At 42.3% G+C, this 20163-nt stretch overlaps 1 protein-coding gene across 1 annotated transcript in view; it reads left to right on the forward strand.

The window, feature by feature from the left end:
• The window catches only part of actn3b (actinin alpha 3b), a 45903-nt gene that overhangs the window by 18854 nt on the left and 6886 nt on the right, over window positions 1-20163 (forward strand). Inside the window, exons 2-16 of the mRNA XM_072688747.1 lie at window positions 2048-2162; window positions 5730-5849; window positions 6772-6858; window positions 7188-7275; window positions 9473-9551; window positions 9769-9850; window positions 12272-12357; window positions 12604-12696; window positions 13958-14188; window positions 14411-14558; window positions 15599-15749; window positions 16093-16201; window positions 17105-17245; window positions 17359-17541; window positions 19323-19457. Of these exons, the coding sequence (XP_072544848.1) occupies window positions 2048-2162; window positions 5730-5849; window positions 6772-6858; window positions 7188-7275; window positions 9473-9551; window positions 9769-9850; window positions 12272-12357; window positions 12604-12696; window positions 13958-14188; window positions 14411-14558; window positions 15599-15749; window positions 16093-16201; window positions 17105-17245; window positions 17359-17541; window positions 19323-19457 (1848 nt within the window). The remainder of the gene's footprint in view (window positions 1-2047; window positions 2163-5729; window positions 5850-6771; window positions 6859-7187; window positions 7276-9472; window positions 9552-9768; window positions 9851-12271; window positions 12358-12603; window positions 12697-13957; window positions 14189-14410; window positions 14559-15598; window positions 15750-16092; window positions 16202-17104; window positions 17246-17358; window positions 17542-19322; window positions 19458-20163) is intronic.

Below are 20163 nucleotides of genomic sequence, written 5' to 3' on the forward strand. Positions count from 1 at the left end.
CTCATCCAATACACATACCAGCTCTGCCTCACCAGCTAACAGACTCCTGTGCTGGCCACCATGGCTTAAGAGTGATGAGGGGAGAGAGCGCCATCTACCCACCTGGAGAGAGCAAAGGCAATTCTGTCTCCGGACCTGATGGCAAAGCAGAGCCCATTATTTTTTATAGAGTGTGTTATCACCCCACACCTCTCCCCATTCCCTCCTCTCCCCTCCTCTCCTCTCCTCTCCTCTCCTCTCCTCTCCTCTCTCCTCCTCTCCTCTCCTCTCCTGTCTTCTCTTCTCCTCTCCTATTCTCTCCTCTTCCCATCCCTTCCTCTCCTCTCCTCTCTTCTCCTCTCCCCTCCTCTCCTCTCCCCTCTTCTCCTCTCCCTTCGTCTCCTCTCCTCTCCTCTCCCCTACTCTCCTCTCCCCATTCCCTCATCTCCTCTCCTCTCCTCTCCTCTCCTCTCTTCTCCTCTCCCCTCCTCTCCTCTCCCCTCCTCTCCTCTCCCCTCTTCTCCTCTCCCTTCGTCTCCTCTCCTCTCCCCTACTCTCCTCTCCCCATTCCCTCATCTCCTCTCCTCTCCTCTCTTCTCCTCTCCCCTACTCTCCTCTCCCCATTCCCTCATCTCCTCTCCTCTCCTCTCTTCTCCTCTCCCCTACTCTCCTCTCCCCATTCCCTCATCTCCTCTCCTCTCCTCTCCTCTCCTCTCCCCATTCCCTCCTCTCCTCTCCCCATTCCCTCATCTCCTCTCCTCTCCTCTCCTCTCCTCTCCCCATTCCCTCCTCTCCTCTCCCCATCCCCTCCTCTCCTCTCCCCTCCTCTCCTCTCCCATCCCCTCCTCTCCTCTCCCCTACTCTCCTCTCCCCATTCCCTCATCTCCTCTCCTCTCCTCTCCTCTCCTCTCCCCATTCCCTCCTCTCCTCTCCCCATCCCCTCCTCTCCCCTCCTCTCCTCTCCCCTCCTCTCCCCATCCTTTCCTCTCCCCATCCCCTCCTCTCCTCTCCTCTCCTCTCCTCTTATATCCTGTAAGGCTCTGAATTACTTTCTGAGAGTTATTCAGTTCTAAATGCAGCAGTGATCACTGTGCTGTCTCCCCATTCCCTCATCTCCTCTCCTCTCCTCTCCTCTCCTCTCCTCTCCTCTCCCCATTCCCTCATCTCCTCTCCTCTCCTCTCCTCTCCCCATTTCCTCCTCTATTCTCCTCTCCCCTCCTCTCCCCATTCCCTCCTTTCCTCTATTCTCCTCTCCTCTCCTCTCCTCTATTCTCCTCTCCTCTCCTCTCCCCATCCCCTCCTCTCCCCTCCTCTCCTCTCCCCTCCTCTCCCCATCCCCTCCTCTCCCCTCCTCTCCTCTCATATCCTGTAAGGCTCTGAATTACTTTCTGAGAGTCATTCAGTTCTAAATGCAGCAGTGATCACTGTACACCCACACCTCTGTCTCTCACTCTCTCTTTGTCTCTCTCTCTCTCTCTCTCTCTCTCTCTCTCTCTCTCTCTCTCTCTCTCTCTCTTCCCCTCCCTCTCTCTGCTCTTGGCACTGCTGCAGTACATCACCCACTCCTGCACTTTCCCTTTCTTTAACTTCATTTAATGCTCTTTTATAAAGATCACTCATTGCCTTCTGTATACTATCATACACACGCACACACACACACACATACACACACATGCACATGCACACAAACACACACACACAGACACACACACACACACACACAATTTTTCGAGCAGACCTGCTGCCCCACTCGCCCACGCTGCTGGCTCAGGGTTCTTTAGAGTCTCGTTTAGCAAAAGCTGATTTAGAGATGAGGGCGATCCAGAATAATAATAACTGCCTTCACTGAGGGTGACAGACTGCTTTCTGCTCTACACACACACACACACAGCCAGGTGAAGGGTTCTGAATAGCTGTGTAAACAGGATTTTTTGATGAAAAGTGACACAGAAAAGCATCTTAAAATAGATCACTGAATTAACAGAGGTTTAAAGGTTTGTTTTACTCAAATGCTAATGTCTCTCTCTCTCTCTCTCTCTCTCTCTCTCTCTTAATGTGTGTGTCCCAGACGTTCACTGCCTGGTGTAACTCTCACCTGAGGAAAGCTGGCACTCAGATTGAGAACATTGAGGAGGATTTCAGAAATGGCCTCAAGCTCATGCTGCTGTTGGAGGTCATCTCAGGTAACAATGGACGCCCTGTCTGATTGCTAAACTAACACTCCATAGAGACCTTTTCTGTAGAGAATGCCTCTTTAACACCAGTAATATTGTAACAGTGTGATTAAGAGGTAAAAGGTTGTCACCTGGTCGGCACCAGTGTGTCTGTTTGACGGACGGTATGTAGCTTATGTTCAAAGAGCCACAGAAATCAATTGGATCTCAGTCAGCTCTGGCATTCAGTGAGTTCTCGCACAGAGCTGCCGTCACAGTTTTCCAAGAACTGACTGAAACCTGCTAAAAGTACACTATATGTCCAAAAGTTTGTGGACACCCCTTCTAATGAAGACATTCAGCTATTTAAATTGCACTAGTTGCTGACACAGGTGTGCAAATGCACTCTAATCCCTGTACAGAAGTACTGCCTGTAGAAGAGGACTCTCTAGAGCAGATAAACATAACCCTATCAGGCATAGGCTGGAGGGGTATAAAGCCCCCCAGCATTGATCTGTGCAGTAGTGGAAGTGTGTTCTCTGGAATGTTGGATGGTGCTGAATCCAATACAATACAGGGAGTTGGGGATAAAATAGGGTGGTGATTATTCAGCATCCTGAACTCACTGATGCTCTTGTGCCTGAATGCATTCATATCCTTTCAGCAATGGACCATAATCTAGTAGATAGTTGTCCCTGGACGGTAGAGACAGTTACTCCAACAAAAGCACGATCAACTCTTTTTAATACCCTTGATTCCAGAAGAAACATGAATAAGCAGGTGTCCCAATACTTTTATTTGCTGATACAGTGTATATCTTGTATTCACAACAAGTGCCTAAATTAACCTTTTTATTTTGAGATTAACCTGATCCCACCCGCTGATTGGTTGATTCCTCAGTTCCTCATTGCATTGGCTGTTAATGAAGCATGCAGTTCTACTAGTGAAGTCCTAATCAGTGGGAGAGCTCCCCCTACGAACTAGCAATGCTTCCAACACTAGAAGGGTAAGGATGCCAGGAAGAAAGTGCTGGGCCCAAGCTCCACCGCACCACCGCACCAGCTAACAGACGCCTTTAGCTAACAACATTAATTTTAGAGTAATATAGGGAGAGAGCTCCATCTACTCAGCCGGACAGTGCTCCGGCCACCGATGGCAACACGGCATTGCTTGGGATTCAAACTTGCGACCCCCATGCCATGCCCAGTGTCAGTGCATTATACCGCTGAGCCACTTGGAGACCATCGTACTTACACTTTTACCTCGAGTTATCCCCAAGGAAGGACAGTACTTCCAGTTCCCGTCCAACACATAGTTCATCCAATCAGTCCTTCATTAAAGTAAATCAGCTGAGCTGCTGGTAAAGCAGAAGAACTCCATACACTGCCCAGAGTTCACAGACAAGTCAGAAACCAAACTTCTGCTAATTGTTCTTTTGACCAACATATCAATAACTTCACTGACCTCCAAAAATTCTTCTCGTATGTGTATAGTGAGCATTAATGTGCATTTATATTTAGTCTAATATCATGCAAAGTTCCCAAGGCAAGGTAAAGGTCCATTTTTGGTTCCCTAAAGAACTGTGTTTCAGAAAGAGATTTGTGAGTGTGAGGAACCTTTTAAAGGTGTAAAGAACCTTGTCATAATGAAAAGGTGCTAAACCAATTTTAAAGGCGATGCTAATCCTGGGTCATTCTGCTTGCCATCAGCAGCCAGAGCCTGAGAGAGCACAATTGGCCTTGCTCTCTCAGGGGTGGGTTGATGGCACTTCCTCCCCACATCAGTCCCAGTACGATGTTGTTCAGCACAGGCGTCTGTTAGCTGTTGTATCGGAGCTGGGGATACTGTGATTTTCTCCCTAGTCCGCTGGCTGCCTAGTGATGCTACATCAGCAGCAATTCGAAAAGAGGTGGTGGCTGGAAACATGTACTATCTTCAACCCTCCTCATATTGGGGCATTGCTAGTGATGAGGGGGCGATCACACAAACGTGGATTAGATAATTGGCCATAAAGAAATGGGGTAAAATTTACTTACTTACTTACTTTCAACCCGTTCAAATGTTCTTCACACTCCTAGATCACACAAAAGGTGAAAATCTACACTTGTTTTTATTTTGTAGAGAATCAAATGTGTTTTTCTTCTGACATTATGCAAAAACGAATTAACATCCTTTAATATTAATCTTTTTATGAAAGAATGGTTTCACATAGTTGTCATGGCAGCCTAATACTTACACTAATACACAGGACTATAATTGTACGCCTACATATGATAATAAATATCTCAGCTCTGCAGAATGACTCCCAGTTCACTAGCATTAGTCTAAATACAGGCCATCAAGGGAGACTGCAATCAGTCATTATGAGCTAAGCTTTGGTGGCAGTAGCTCAGAACATCTGTCAGTGCAGGTGTGAGCTCATATGCAGAACAGCTGCTGTCTGCAGCTCAGTCTACACACACGTAATAGGGAAAGACTCTTCCATGGGGCATAACCACAGTTTAAAGCAATGCATCATGGGTGATACTTGTTCTACGTGTGGTTTTTGGAGTCTCATGCCTCCGATCAGCAGTTACTTTCCATTATAGCTTTACACAAGCTAACATTGGGCCTCATTCACCAATGGTTCTCAATAAGACTGTGTCTTCTTAAAACCTACGTATGCGGTTTTCCTGAAAATCTTAAGGTTCACCAGTGTTTTCTTATTTGGGATGTGTTAGTTTATGAGAGAAACACATCATGAACCTTACGTAGACTTTCTGTTTGGACTTTTCTTAAGAACAAATGTAAGACAATTCTTAGGAAGATACTGATGCATGAGCCCCAGTGCTTGTTTGGTGTTCATCCAACTTTTCTTCTAAAGACAAGAGCATTAATAGAGAGTTTGTTTCCTTTTTGCTGCAGGAACAGCTTCTCCTCCTCTGGAAAGCCTTGATATACGCTAGATATTTGTGAGAATTTGATTGCATTCAAAGGTGCTATACCAATTTTAAAGGCGTTGCTAATTCTGGGTCATTCTGCTTGCCATCAGCAGCCGGAGCCTGAGAGAGCACAATTGGCCTTGCTGTCTCAGGGGTGGGTTGATTAGCATTTCCTCCCCACATCACTCCCAGTACGATGTTGTTCAGCACAGGCGTCTGTTAGCTGTTGTATCGGAGCTGGGGATACAGTGATTTTCTCCAGAGTCCGCTGCTTATTTGGTGTTCATCCAACTTTTCCTCTAAAGACAAGAGCATTAATAGAGAGTTTGTTTCCCTTTTTGCTGCAGGAACAGCTTCTACTCCTCTGGAAAGCCTAGATATACGCTAGATATTTGTGAGAATTTGATTGCATTCAGCACAATATTATTAGTCTGGTCAGGTATTGATATTGAATGATTAGATCTGGAGACCCAAAGCATCGCTCAAATTCAACCCAAAGGTAGTGGATGGATGTCCATACCCTCAGCTGATGCTTGGCACTGGGCATTGTGACTTTAGGCTTCACATTCTACTGGCCATGCGTTCCAGGGAGATTATGTACATTGCCTAAATGTAGCTTTGCTGTGAGATGTTGGTTTTCTGTTAATGACCAGGAACCTGATGTTCTGATTGACAGGTGAAAGATTGCCCAAACCAGACAAAGGCAAGATGCGTTTCCACAAAATCGCCAACGTCAACAAGGCTCTGGATTTCATCTGCAGCAAGGGAGTCAAGCTGGTGTCCATTGGGGCTGAGGGTGAGAACTTTGCCTACATTTTAGCTGAAATGCTGCTTTCAGTCATATCCTTTGCTCAGGCTGTTATATTTACCTCAGGATTAGTGGTGTAGCAGACTGGCAGTTTTGGATAAGGGAGTTCAATCAAGTGTGCTCATTTAGATTCTTTTCAGAGTTTTTATCATATTATCATATTTCAGTTTTTTATGACTGTTTGCCAAAGTCAATAATTAATATTTATATAATAATGTATTTAAATAATGTATAGAATATAAAATATGTACATAATATTTAGATGGTATTTCCTGGGACTTTATGTGTGACTGATGGGTTTTTGTAAAATTAAGGCCCTGATCTTTAAATTAAAAAATAAAATAAGAGCATGTATTATTATTATTTTTGTATGTTAGTATCTTCAAAACTCCAAAACAGGCAATTTTACATTAGAATTAAAAATACTTCTTAACTTTCAATGGAAGTCAATGTAAAAAGATGTAATTTTGGAACATTTCTATTGGTCCATTCATCATTTTTAATCTAAATTTCAACAAACAGATGCATATATGGGCACAATGAATATTCATTTACAAAAAAAAGACTTTTTATACATTTGCTTTCTATAAACAGAAGCGGAAAAGTAAAATATAAAAAGAACAATTAATGTACTGAAGAAATATTTTCTATTTTAAGTAATACTGGTCTATTCAGCCTGTCAGAGAGAAGAGACACACTCGCATGCTGCTACCCTAGTTAGCACACTATACCAGTCTGTGATTATTGGTGTGTGAGCTGATTTGCTATGTTGGATGAGTAATCTCCAACCCAACACAATGGCTGTCTGAATCCGTTTAGTATAGACACCCGGAATTGTATCTTTTTGGGTGGACGAGTCTTACAATAAAGATAGTAATGCTACTATCTCTCTCTCTCTCGATCTTTGCAGAGATTGTTGATGGTAATGTGAAGATGACTCTTGGAATGATCTGGACCATCATCCTCCGTTTTGCGATCCAGGACATCTCTGTGGAAGGTAGGTGCCAAGGCTGTCCACTGCCCCCGGCATTTGATCCTCCATCATTAGAACACTGTTCTGAAATAAGTAAATGACACATGGTGTTCAAGCGCTGTGTGTGTGCTTCCCTCGTAAGAAGAGCTGACATCATCTTATTAGTGATTCATGCGGCGCCTACGTGCTTTCTAAAATGAGACTCATTAAAAAAAAAATCATGAATGGTCTTGTTTTTATTAAACACTCATTATCAACCAAACAACACTCATTAAAAACAAGTGTCTCTTGCCATTCCTCTCATCACCATTCCCTGTGTGTCTGTGTGTGTTTGTTTAATTCCACCCCCTTAGAGACCTCTGCTAAGGAGGGTCTGTTGCTGTGGTGTCAGAGGAAGACTGCCCCCTACAGGAATGTTAATGTACAGAACTTCCACATCAGGTGAGAGAGTGTACCTGAACTTGCCTGTGTTTATAATGTTGCTACAGTGTTATTCAGAAATATGGCCTAACATTCACTCAGGGTGTGTTTTAAAGAACCTATATCAATGAAATGTCAGGTTTCAGTGCCATGAGCTAAAAAAAACTGTCAATACAATCAAAAAGCTGGGAAAAAAAAATAATTACATTTACATATATTTTAATAATATGTTTGTGGTGTGACAGCCAACCCATTTCCGTATAAATACACCTGTTTAGCCAACAGCAGTTTAGCCTCAACCCTTTCACACTGAAGTGATCAGTGTGTTTCAGGCCAGACTTGTTTACTGGAGGTACGATAGTCAGGATAGACAATCAGGAAAGAGGTTTACATACATTCCTCTAAAAAAAATAAACAATTTTGTCCCTTTTCCAATTTTTCCAAATGTGTCGCATTTAAATGTTTGACATAATCCAACTGATTTTAATATGAACTAAAGACACACGAGTAAACACACATTGCAGCTTTTAACTGATTCTATTTATTGACAATAAAGTTTATTCAAAACCTAGATCAATCTATGTGAAAAAATAATTGCCTCCCCTTAGCTACTAAATCAACCAGTTTATTTCAACTAAACCAGTCAATTGACAGTTGGGTTCAATTTCACCCAACTGTAAGTACCCAACTTCTTTGTCCTTCCACTGACTGTTAGCACAGCTGTTCCTGTCCACCACTGTTGTTTTGCCACACTGCCAAATGTTGGCAGAAGACACACTAAGCATATGTGTTCAAGTGAAAACCCACAAAATCCGATCTGACCATCCGCATTTACATCACATGTCCACGAATCGGACATGTAACCGATCTAGAATCACATATCAAAGTGACTCCAATCTGATTAGAAAAGATGGGATTTGATGTGTCCACACAGCCCTGAAAAACTCAGATCTGTGTTATGTTAAGGCAAAAAATCAGATTGGAGTCACTTCAGCCTGATAATGTGAACATAGCCTTATATAGACAGCGGCAATGTGAGGCAGGCTAAAGGTCTCAGGAAGCAGCACATGATGCCACGTTCTAACAGGATTCAAATCCAGATGTAAAACAAAGACACAGGATTACAGAGCCATTGCTAAGGCTTTGAGAGTCCAGCAAACCACAGTGAGAGCTGTTAATGATGAAAACTTGGAACAGTAGTGAAGAAATTGACATGGGGCAAATTTCCAATTTCTTCATTCAAGAAGAAATTGGCATGGGGCAAATCCCATCTTACAGGCCCAGTAACACAGTAACACCTGAAAAGTACTTTCTAGACATTTCTGCCATACTGTGAAGCATGATTGGCTTCATAAGTTGCAGCACTTGTCATAATTGCAGGATTAGGTGGTGTCAAGTATCTGATGGACACTGTGTTTTACTGTTGTAGTGTGTTGTAGACAGTGGTAAGAGTGATCATAATACCCACAACCCACCTTGTGGCGGATCTTGAGCTCTGACCCCGGCTTTTCAAGCTGGGAGATTTGAAGAGAAGAATTTAGTGGTTGGTGAAGCATTGTGGGTAGCAACACTGCCTTCCCCACGGTAGACTAGGGTGGTCCAGGCTGGGGAAACACAGCAAGACAAGACAAGACAACCTTATTTACCATTTGTGTCGTCCACCTTTATCCCCTCTGACCTCACACTTATACACACAAGTGATCAAACACAGACAGTGACAGTGAGCACCTGTGCCTGGAGCGATGGACAGCCTTGCCTTGCTCAAGGGCCCCACAACCCTGCCATCAATAGCCCAGTGCTTGCAGCGCTGAGCCACCACTGCCCCGCTACACCAATAACAGTCCTTGGACAAGACACTAAACACTACATTCTCATACATTCTCACACCTGTGTAACATGATGCAAATGTAAGTCACTCTGGATCACAGCATCAGACAAACACCATAAACGGGATTTGGCATATTATTTATAATAGAAGCCATATTGAACCTTATTAGGAGTCGACACAATTACAGACTAACTGGGTATGATGATCAAGCAGTGACTAAAAGGAAGTACTGGATTCTTATGGTGAATCTGAACTAGCATCCTGTCATCCTTCTCTTCTTCATCTTCTCTGGTTAGATGTTCCAGCACTCTTACTGTACTTACTGTCCTCTCCTCCTCTCCCTTTTGTCCATTATCTCCTTCTCCCTCTCTATCTCTTGGCCGTGCTCAGTTGGAAGGATGGCCTTGCTCTGTGTGCCCTCATCCACAGGCACAGACCTGATCTGATTGACTACTCCAAACTGAGAAAGGTGCTTCTCTTTCACTCGCTCTCACTCTCTCACTCTTCCTCTCTCTCTCTCTCTCTCTCTCTCTCTCTCTCTCTCTCTCTCACTCTTCCTCTCTCTCTGTCACCTCTGCTACTACTATATTTCCTGCTGCTGATATTCTACGCTATGCCCTTCCCTTGTATACGAGTTTAAACGCATATGTCATGCGTTTGTGGGTTTCTTTGGTTGTCTTGTGCAGGACGACCCCATTGGTAACCTGAACACAGCCTTTGAAGTGGCTGAGAAGTACCTGGACATCCCCAAAATGCTGGACGCTGAAGGTGAGACTAAGGCTTTGCTGTACATGCTCTGCCCAGGGGGGTTGATAAAAAATCATGAAAAATGAAATCAAGGTTGATCAGTTAGGTCTTTGATATATATTGGCGTTGTCATGCAAAAACCTTGTATTGCAGTTATTACCGTTTTTAACTTTTGACAAAGTTTAAATCTTCATATAGAAAGGAAGTTGTGATTTCGGAGACACGAGATACTTGCAAGACAGCAATGATATAGTAAGATGTCTATTCCCACTACTGCATCAGTGAACAAAAAGGCCCACATTTACATAATGCCCAAAGTAAGACTTTTTCTGAATTACATGGTCCTGTTACCATGGATACAGCTCTTGATGAATTCATACATGAGCGCAAGCCGCCGGATCTATGTCCTTGTATATCAGCACATCTCACGTCTTCTCCTTATAGACAAAACACAGCCTACTTAAACCCTCCAACATAGGAACGTTATGATACTACCCAACACCTCCAGTGAGGACGCTCTGCTCAAAGCTTACAGCACAATATGAATGTGAGACATGACACTTACTATAGCTGTCAAAACACTGGGCTGAAATTCTCATCTCCAGTGGGGTAGAGAGTATGAATTCAGCCTCTCTGTGATCCTCAGTCTCCTTCCTTATCAAAAGGTTTGCCTTTCAAAATTAAATAATTTTCACTTTATAAAAATTGAATTAAAGGATATGTTATACAATATAAAAGTTAGGTGATGTTTTAATGTTTAATAAAAACTAAAACTTCAGAAACTGAGCTTTGAGGTTTTCTTTTGACCAAGACATTTGACCAAGTATTTGTTCTCAGATTTTACTTTAATGAAGATTTAATAGCTGTTACTTTTTTCTGAACTATTTAACCTATAAAAATATCAATTTTACAGAAGGATCTCCTCCACCTGGAAGTCAATGAAAAATGATTTTATTATGTTATGTAAAAGCATTTTAAATGACAAATATTAAATTAAATTAAATTAAATTAAATTGAACGTGTAATTATACTTCGTTGTACTAATACAGTGTTGTAGAGTCTCCGGTGCAGAATGGGTAGGACATGATACAACAATGCAAGGTCATTCAACAAAACGTGAGATAGGGTGCATAGACAATATGTACAAAAAACAATAAATACAATAAATACAATAAACACAGAAAATACAAATTATATATTATATATATATATATATATATATATATATATATATATATATATCAAGGTTCAGATATTAGTACTGTGTTGGTTAAATTTGAATAATAACTTCTTTGCATTATAATTATTATAATCATTTCTTTGCATTATTGGAGCAGTTGCTTTTGGGCAGTTGTTTTTTAGCTGTTTTATTTGGAATTTAGGGGATTGATTATCTCTCTTCTGATTATCTCTCTTCATTTTTTCCAGAGCTGTATATATATATATATATATATATATATATATATATATATATATATATATATATATATATATAATACTGTTAAAAGAAATAAAAAATGAAGGTAAAAAGAGAGGCGATATGTAATTATAATATTTTACTTTTTGACTCATTGCACAATAAATTTAATTTACATTCAATTTCAGTTCTGTGTTGACAGATTGATTGTTTGATCGTTTTTCATTTTTTTTATTTTACACGAAACATTTTTTTTTTTTACACAAAAACAATATATTTTTAAATCAAGTACTGAAATATCACAGATGTGGTAGGAAATAGAGGATTTAGAATCTGTACTTATCAGAATTACACACTTTGCTTTACAGTTTTACTTCTTAGATACTTCAGCCTTGTTGTACTACTTCTGCAGGTAAACTACTGAATGCACTGAAGACCAGCTAGACTAGTTTAATTTTACTATATTGAAGGACCCCTTTAAAAGAGCTCTATCTGAGGGCCAGTGAGGTGAGAGTTATTGGTCATTATAGTTTAAAACTAGGCCTCATTAATGAGCTCTATCAGGGGGACAGTGAGGGGAGTTATTAGACATTATAAGTTACTGATGGTCCCCCTTGATGAGCTCTATATTATTATAGTTTAGAGATGTACCCCTGATAACCAGTAAAATAGGTTTTTAAAGATAAGTTTTAAATGGTCTGCTGAAGAATCTCCATCTCTATTTTGTACTATATCTGTATTTTGTACCACTACTGCAGGTAAACTACTAAATGCACTGAAGACCAGCTAGACTAGTTTCATTATACCATATTATCACATATTTACAGTATAATGACCATCGTGAATCAAACTGAGAACTGAACTCACTCCAGGCACTGAGATGGGACTGAGACTAGTTAATATTACACCCTTCTTTTGTAAAAGCCGACAGCAGCCGACCTCCAACGAGCCTGAAGGAGTTCTCTATCTTTATTCTTTTGCTCGTTCTCTGTCTGATTACTCCTTTCGCTTTTTGTCTCGGTCAGACATTGTGAACACCCCAAAGCCTGATGAGAAGGCCATCATGACCTACGTGTCCTGCTTCTACCATGCCTTCGCCGGGGCTGAGCAGGTACAGAACAGTCTGTTCAGTCGGTGGAGACTGATTCAGCTACACGATGCTGAACAATGGTAGTGTGTTGAACTGCGGTGAACTCATCATAGTTCTGTACCGTACTGAAGTTTGTTCAGAAACCACACAGTCTGTTCACTCTCTCTCTCTCTCTCTCTCTCTCTCTCTCTCTCTCTCTCTGTCTCTCTCTCTCGTTCTTCTCTTCCTCATCCCATCATATCTCACTCTGTCTGTTTCTCCCTCCAGGCCGAGACGGCTGCTAACAGGATCTGTAAGGTTCTGGCAGTCAACCAGGAGAATGAGAGGCTGATGGAGGAGTATGAGAAACTGGCCAGTGAGGTGAGTGAGTTATTGGTCATTACAGTTTTCACCTAGGCCTCCTCAATGAGCTCAATCAGGGGGCCAGTGAGGTGAGTTATTAGACGTAATGGTTTTATGATGGACCCCTTCAAAGAGCTCTATCTGAGGGCCAGTGAGGTGAGAGTTATTGGTCATTATAGTTTAAAACTAGACCTCATTGATGAGCTCTATCAGGGGGACAGTGAGGGGAGTTATTAGACATTATAAATTACTGATTGTCCCCCTTGATGAGCTCTATATTATTATAGTTTAGAGATTTGCCCCCTGATAACCAGTAAAGTTTTAAAGATGAGGGTCTGCATCTGGAAGTCAGAGGAGGTTTCATTAGGCCATAGAAATATATAACATATTTTTTTAGCTATTTATTATAAATACATTCATAAAAAAAATAATTCAACACCGTTGTCACTCAAAGAAAAAGTAGATTTCCGCGCAGGATCAAACAATGACTGTAGAAAACATGTCTCTCAAAAGTGAAGCAATCACAGGTCTAGCGCCTCTGCTGGCTGGTTGCAGTATGATGCAGCTCCGATAATAATACCATTTCTTTTATTAAATGTGGCATTTTGAAAAATAATGGTACACAACATATGTTATATTTTATTTATTTTCAGGAAAGTATTGGGATTAAATTGTAGATAAGAAGTTCCTGTAGAGGATCGATTCACTTATTTATCCTTCAGTCAAGGAACTGTCATTTGAAAAAGGGCACAAAAACCTTTGCATAAAACTGTATATATTAATTTTAATATTCATTATTGTGATTATTGTAATAAATGTCATTGACTTTTGCATTAGTGAAATTGCCTGGATTCTCATCATACAAATTATTTAATATTTTGATATAAGCTTTGAGCATTGCGACCACCTACCCAGATCTCTAATCTTTTGATTGAATGAAGGCATTAAGGTAATTTAACAAACTGCACACCAGTGTTTAAGCATGACAGTGTTTTACCTGCTTTATTAGAATGGTTGTAATATAGCAGGACGTATCAATGACAATAAACAGTGATATAATTGGATGTGTCACATACAACTACATGTCAAAATTCCATATAGTCTTTACATGGTCTTGACTGCAAATCTAATTTTGCCTTTCAGGGACAATAAAGTCTGAGTGGATGAGTGGATGAATGAATGAACAGAATCGGACTCACTCGTCCATCCTCTCTTTCTCTCTCTCTCTCTCTCTCTCTCTCTCTCTCTCTCTCTCTCTCGCTCTCCTGGTCTGATGTAGTTGCTGGAGTGGATCCGGCGCACCATCCCCTGGCTGGAGAACCGTGCAGCAGAGCAGACCATGCGGGCCATGCAGCAGAAACTGGAAGACTTCAGGGATTACCGCCGTGTTCACAAGCCACCACGCGTGCAGGAGAAGTGCCAGCTGGAGATCAACTTCAACACCCTGCAGACCAAACTGAGGCTCAGCAACAGGCCCGCATTCATGCCCTCCGAGGGCAAGATGGTGTCGGTACGTCAAAGGATTACAGTTTAAACACATGTAAATCCTCACTGTTGTCGGTGAACCTTGCATGTCCCAAACTGTAACTTTGTGGAAGTGTTGAAAGTGTGGAAACGGGCTTGCAAGGTTTTCTTATGACAGTGTGTAAATATTTGTTTTCAAATTCCTTCATTTCATTTTGTGTCTATACATACAGAAAAACAGTCTTCATGTGTGTGTGGGTGTTTTTAGGACATTGCCAACGCGTGGAAAGGTTTGGAGCAGGTGGAGAAGGGCTATGAGGAGTGGCTGCTGACTGAGATCCGCCGGCTGGAGAGACTGGACCACCTGGCTGAGAAGTTCAAGCAGAAGTGCGCTCTGCATGAGTCCTGGACTGGAGGTAAACACACACACACACACACACAGGTCTGAGTTTGTACAGTGTCAGGACATGTGCCAGTATATACATCCCATATCACTCCCATTGAAATGGTTTAAAAGGATTTTCTCAGCAGTGAGAATGTTTTCACCTGCAACAACACTGTGGAACATGCAGATGAGTCTGGGGAGGCGTTTAAAAAGATCTCAGAACTATTAGAAATCAGCCGTTCCACTGTCCACTACATCAATTACAACTGCCAGAATGGCCAGATCAGGCCGTCCTAGCGAGTTCAGCGTATGGAAATCTATGTAGCAGCTAAATGTAATATGTAATATCCAGGGTGCATATATTATATTCATGTATCCATGTAAATATAATATGCATAAAAACTGTCCAAATATTTGTGGAGACCTGATATGCAGATGTGCATAATATAGCAGTGGAAGAAGTGTGTTCTCTGGAATGATGGATGGTGCTGCATCCAATACTTTCAGGATGTTGAGTTTGGGATGAGATGGGGTGGTAATCATCCAACAGCCTGACTTCACTAACACTCTTGTCTCTGAATACAATTAAACCCTCCAAAATCCAGTAGAAAGCCTTCTTCCCTGTATAGTAAAGCCAGTAACTCCAACAAAAGCAGGATACACTTATTTCAAAAGGATTTCAGAGGAAACAATGAATGAGCAGGTGTCCCAATACTTTTGTCCATATATTGTATATGTAAGGAGTAGACTGTAGATCAAAATGTTTCTGGTTTGATTCACAACATAGAGCTGTTAGTGCTTCCTATGGGGGTAGAGAAGAGAATTGGGCCAGAAGGTTGCCAGTTCAAACCCGCTGGACAGGCAGGAAGTATGGAGTGGGGTGAGGGGTGAGTGACGACACAGCACTTCCTCCCCCCTCAACATTCGCAGCTGAGGGCCCCTTGAGCAAGGCACCTTAAACCCCAATTAAGACATTGCTAAACGCAATCAATCAGTGACTCAAACACATCACTCTTATATAAACACACAAGGTTTTTCACCAGTAACCACCACCATTCTCTCTCTCTTCAGGAAAAGAGGATCTTCTCTCTCAGAAGGATTATGAGTCAGCATCTCTGATGGAGATCCGAGCTCTGATGAGGAAGCACGAGGCGTTCGAGAGTGACCTCGCTGCCCACCAGGACAGAGTGGAGCAGATCGCTGCTATCGCCCAGGAGCTGAAGTGAGGGGAGGGGAAGGGAAGGGAGGGCTGGGGAGAGAGGGGAAGAGTGAGAGAGAGAGAGGATGAGAGAACTCGAGAGAAAGCAAGGATGTGAGAGGTGTATGAGGAGGGAAGGGAACATGACTCAATGTTGCTTTTATGTTTTATTCAAAATGCAAATGGAAAAGTCATGCAGTGCTCACCAGTTATTCTTAGCCGTTTTTAAGAACCCAGGAACATCTGTCATTTTAGCAGAGTACATTACAAACACAGTCCTCTTTTAACACACACTTTTTTGTAGGGTGACTGTCAGGGCAGGGCGTTTGTTTGCTCACTGGAGAGTGTGTTTTGTGTTTGTTCTCAGTGAGCTGGATTACCATGATGCTGCTACTGTGAACTCTCGCTGCCAGGGCATCTGTGACCAGTGGGATAACCTGGGCACCCTCACCCAGAAGAGAAGAGATGCGTTGGAGGTACATACACATACACTGTTTTCCAGCTTTCCAGTTGCACTACTACTCCCTCCTGCTTGTTTTCATCTATCTCGCTTGCAGGGCCAATCTCAGGCCATTAACATGTGACTGGGGTGATCACAAAATAATTGCTAGAAAGCATAGCTGTTCACACCTGCCATTTTAAATGTGTCTCCTGTAATCCCTTGTGGCCGGATTTCTTAGACCATTTATTAGGGGCGTATTAGCGCACATTAATAAGAAAGAAAAACAGATAATCCAGAAAATCAACAAACAAACTTAACAGAGCAGAACTAGAAACCGAGATACTAGCCAGAGTCGAAAGCATACAGAGCAATCATACCAGCAACCAAACCACGAGAGTCAGGAACACAGGTAAACAGGAAGTAATCGGTACACGAGACGGCAATCAAGACAAGAGAGAAATGCTCAGTAAGCAATGAAAAGTTGGCAATACTTCACAAGGCTACATTGGAACAGAACAGGTATATATATATGAAAACAGTGATAGTGACTAGGTGAACGTGAATGGGGCAACAGTCTCTGATTGGTTGACATGGGACGAAAGATTCTGGGAAAAGGAGTCCAGGTGGTCGACGGGTACGGAGGGAGATGTGACACAATCGAGTTGAGGCACCTAGTTTTGCTTACACACCAGCCATGACTACCGCCTTTATCCATTAGCTGGTTTATCGTTGTACAGTGCTCAGCTAACTCGTGGACGGTGTGGTCTTATGGTCATTAATGCTATGTATTTTCTGGCTAGAGCAGTGACATGGGTGATGTGGGAGGTGCTTTGCTGCCAGGGATGCACTGAGAGGCATTGGCGTTCACACTACAAGAATAAATCTCAGGACTTGAATTGACTTGAGATTGACAGCTGTTTTCCTTTCCCGTCTCCAGCGCGTAGAGAAGCTGTGGGAGACTATTGACCAGCTGTACCTGGAGTTCGCCAAGAGGGCGGCGCCATTCAATAACTGGATGGATGGAGCCATGGAGGATCTGCAGGATATGTTCATTGTGCACAGCATTGAGGAGATCCAGGTTGGTGTTTCATCTTCATATTTACTGTAGCATGAAATACCTGGCATGACTTTATGTTATGTGTATCTCACTCTCTGTTCTCTTCCTCATTCTCTCATCCTCCTCTTCATCAGAGTCTGATCACAGCTCATGACCAGTTCAAGGCCACCCTCCCTGAGGCAGATAAGGAACGCATGGCTGTCATGGGAATCATGAACGAGATCATGAAGATCGCTCAGACTTATGGCATCAAGCTGTCTGGAATTAACCCCTACACCAACCTCAGCGCTCAGGACATCAGCAACAAGTGGGAGACGGTGAGCACACTCTGCAGTGACGTACAGTACTGGAGACTGGAGTTGTGAGTTTAAATACTGAACCATGTTGCTTTGCCATCAGCAGCCGGAGTCTGAGTGAGCACAGTGGGGCTCTGAGTGGTTCAGTGGTCTAATGTGATACAGCTATGGCCTGGGGATTGCAAGTTCGAATCCTGAGCCATGCTGCTTTGCCTTCAGCAGCTGGAGTCTGAGTGAGCTCAGTGGGGCTCTGAGTGGCTTGGTGGTCTAATGCCCTATCACTATGGCCAGGCAAATTCAAATCTTGAGCCATGCTGTTTTGCCGTCTGTGTTCTTCGGGTGGGTCGATGGCCCTTTCTCCCCAAAATTTGCTCACATTTTATTTTATTTATTTTCAAATTAAAATAATCTCATTTAGGTCTCAGATGTTTAGACCCCGCTGTATATGTTGACTGACAAAGGGAGGTGCCTACCTGATGACCCCTGTGAAAAGCTTGCAGTGTAGTGGGTGATTAGTGTATGAGTGAAGGGAAGGTTATGTGTAACTTTAACCAGTAGGTGTAGGATCTTGTCAGTCCCAGTAGAAGTGTTGCTGAGGGGCCACAGCAACCTCAATTGTCAGGTGTAGGATCTTGTTATTTTCGTGTAATATCTCGCTTCAAGCGTTCACTGTTTAATGATAGGACATGTTGCTGATCTGACCATGAAGAGCCACAGCAACATAGTAAGGATGGTGCCAACCTGATAGAGCTTAAGATGTAGTGGGTGATTAGAGTATAGGGGAAGGGGATGGGCTGGGCGCTATGTGTAACCCTAGCTGTTAGGTGCAGGATTACATCTTCCTGTAATATTTTACATATTTTGAATGCCTCCAAAAAGCCAACAAGGTTGGCATAGGATGAACTTCACCAAGGCTGTAAGAAAAGTATCTCAGGATGGTTCTGGAAAAGCTTCTTTAGAACCAGCAAGCATTCGTAAAGCTGAATCAACGTAAAGAATGGATATCCATAGTTTTAAAGTTTTGATCACATTTATAATACAAATGATTTCATGGCCCTGGTGTGCTCATTCATTAAGAATGTTTACATTAGTACACTGAAATAAATCTCTTCTCTGAGTTGTGTGTGTGACTGATACAATAGACCATTGTGCCTGTGGAGCTTTTATCCCAGCAACATCACTCCACTGGGCTCAATCAGCAATGAAGGAGCCCAATTAGTGAATTCAGGGGTTGTAGTTCATAACTAGGTCACCTGAAGTCAGTGTGGCCCTCTGTGAACTAGGCTGAGATCCTGGTTTTGGTTGGCTCGTTTGTGAGAAGATGTCACAGTCAGAATAATTCCTTCTGAAGAAAAACATCTTTGGGAAAAAGCCATTTTCAGAAGCACTGCCTGTGACGATTGGTTTAAATTGGCAGAACGGAAAGCTGGAGTTTTGCGACGGCTCATGACTGACATGCAGACGTTGATCCATATTGGAGGAGGTTTGCTCGGGCTGTTGTTTGTGAATGTGAAGCTGGTGTAATGGGCTCTGAAAGCGTCACCAGTCGTCTGCCGTGACAACTGCTCACCATTCCATCCCCTTTTCATCTGACTGGACGGGCCTCATATGGCTGAGGCATATGGAGCGTGTTTTGGCTTTTCCCCATATTACCAGACACGTCTTTCTTATGTCAGGCCTAAGAGAAGAACAGACTCAAGGATAGACTTTTAAAAGTAAAGCTTGTTGCCTCGGACTCCTGTAATGTTGACAAATTGTGTGTAACATATTTCCCCCCGCTGCCGCTCTGTCGCCCCCTGCAGGTGAAGCAGCTGGTGCCCCTCAGAGACCAGATGCTCCAGGAGGAGGTTGCCAGGCAACAGGCCAATGAGAGACTCAGGCGACAGTTTGCTGCCCAGGCTAACATCATCGGACCCTGGATCCAAACCAAGATGGAGGTGGGTGGTTCAGGACTTCTTACCATCTCTATTGTTTTCTTTCTTTTGCTATTTTTTGCCATGTGTTTGCCATAGACGTAATATATAAACACTTATTTGGCTGAAGAATTCAGATAAGCATTATTATTTGATATAAACACAGTTAAATAAATGTATTTACAGTCTGGATGGACAGCATGGATAACCCTTACCCTTAAGGCCAGTATGTGGGCCCATACTTCTGTTCCTTGCTCTCAAACAACACAACTTACATATTACCTAATAATTTATAGCAGGAACTGAAAAATGTACTGAAAACCTATGAAATAATTTACAGTAGATACTAAATTCATAGTAGTTTCTAAATTATTTTAGTACATATTTAATATATATATTACATAATTTATGGTAGTTAGTCACTAATCTTACTGAAAAAGTATAGTATAGAAAATATTGTATAGCAGTTACCTAATCATTTCTAATATACTAAATAATGTATAGTAGTTACTGAATAATTTAATATAGATACTATATGATTTATAGTAGATGCTGAATAACTTATACTAGATATAGTATAATAATTTATAGGATCTGTCCCATTGGCTCCTGCTACTATCTGTTTACATACTGAATGTGTCTTTCCTGCCTTACTCACCATCAGTGTGTAGTCATCCCCTCTGGCTACATTATTTAGGTGTACTTTTCTTTCTTTATTTGATTTATTTTC

This window comes from Salminus brasiliensis, chromosome 9 (genome assembly GCF_030463535.1).
Source record: "Salminus brasiliensis chromosome 9, fSalBra1.hap2, whole genome shotgun sequence".
NCBI classification, from domain to species: Eukaryota; Metazoa; Chordata; class Actinopteri; order Characiformes; family Bryconidae; genus Salminus; species Salminus brasiliensis.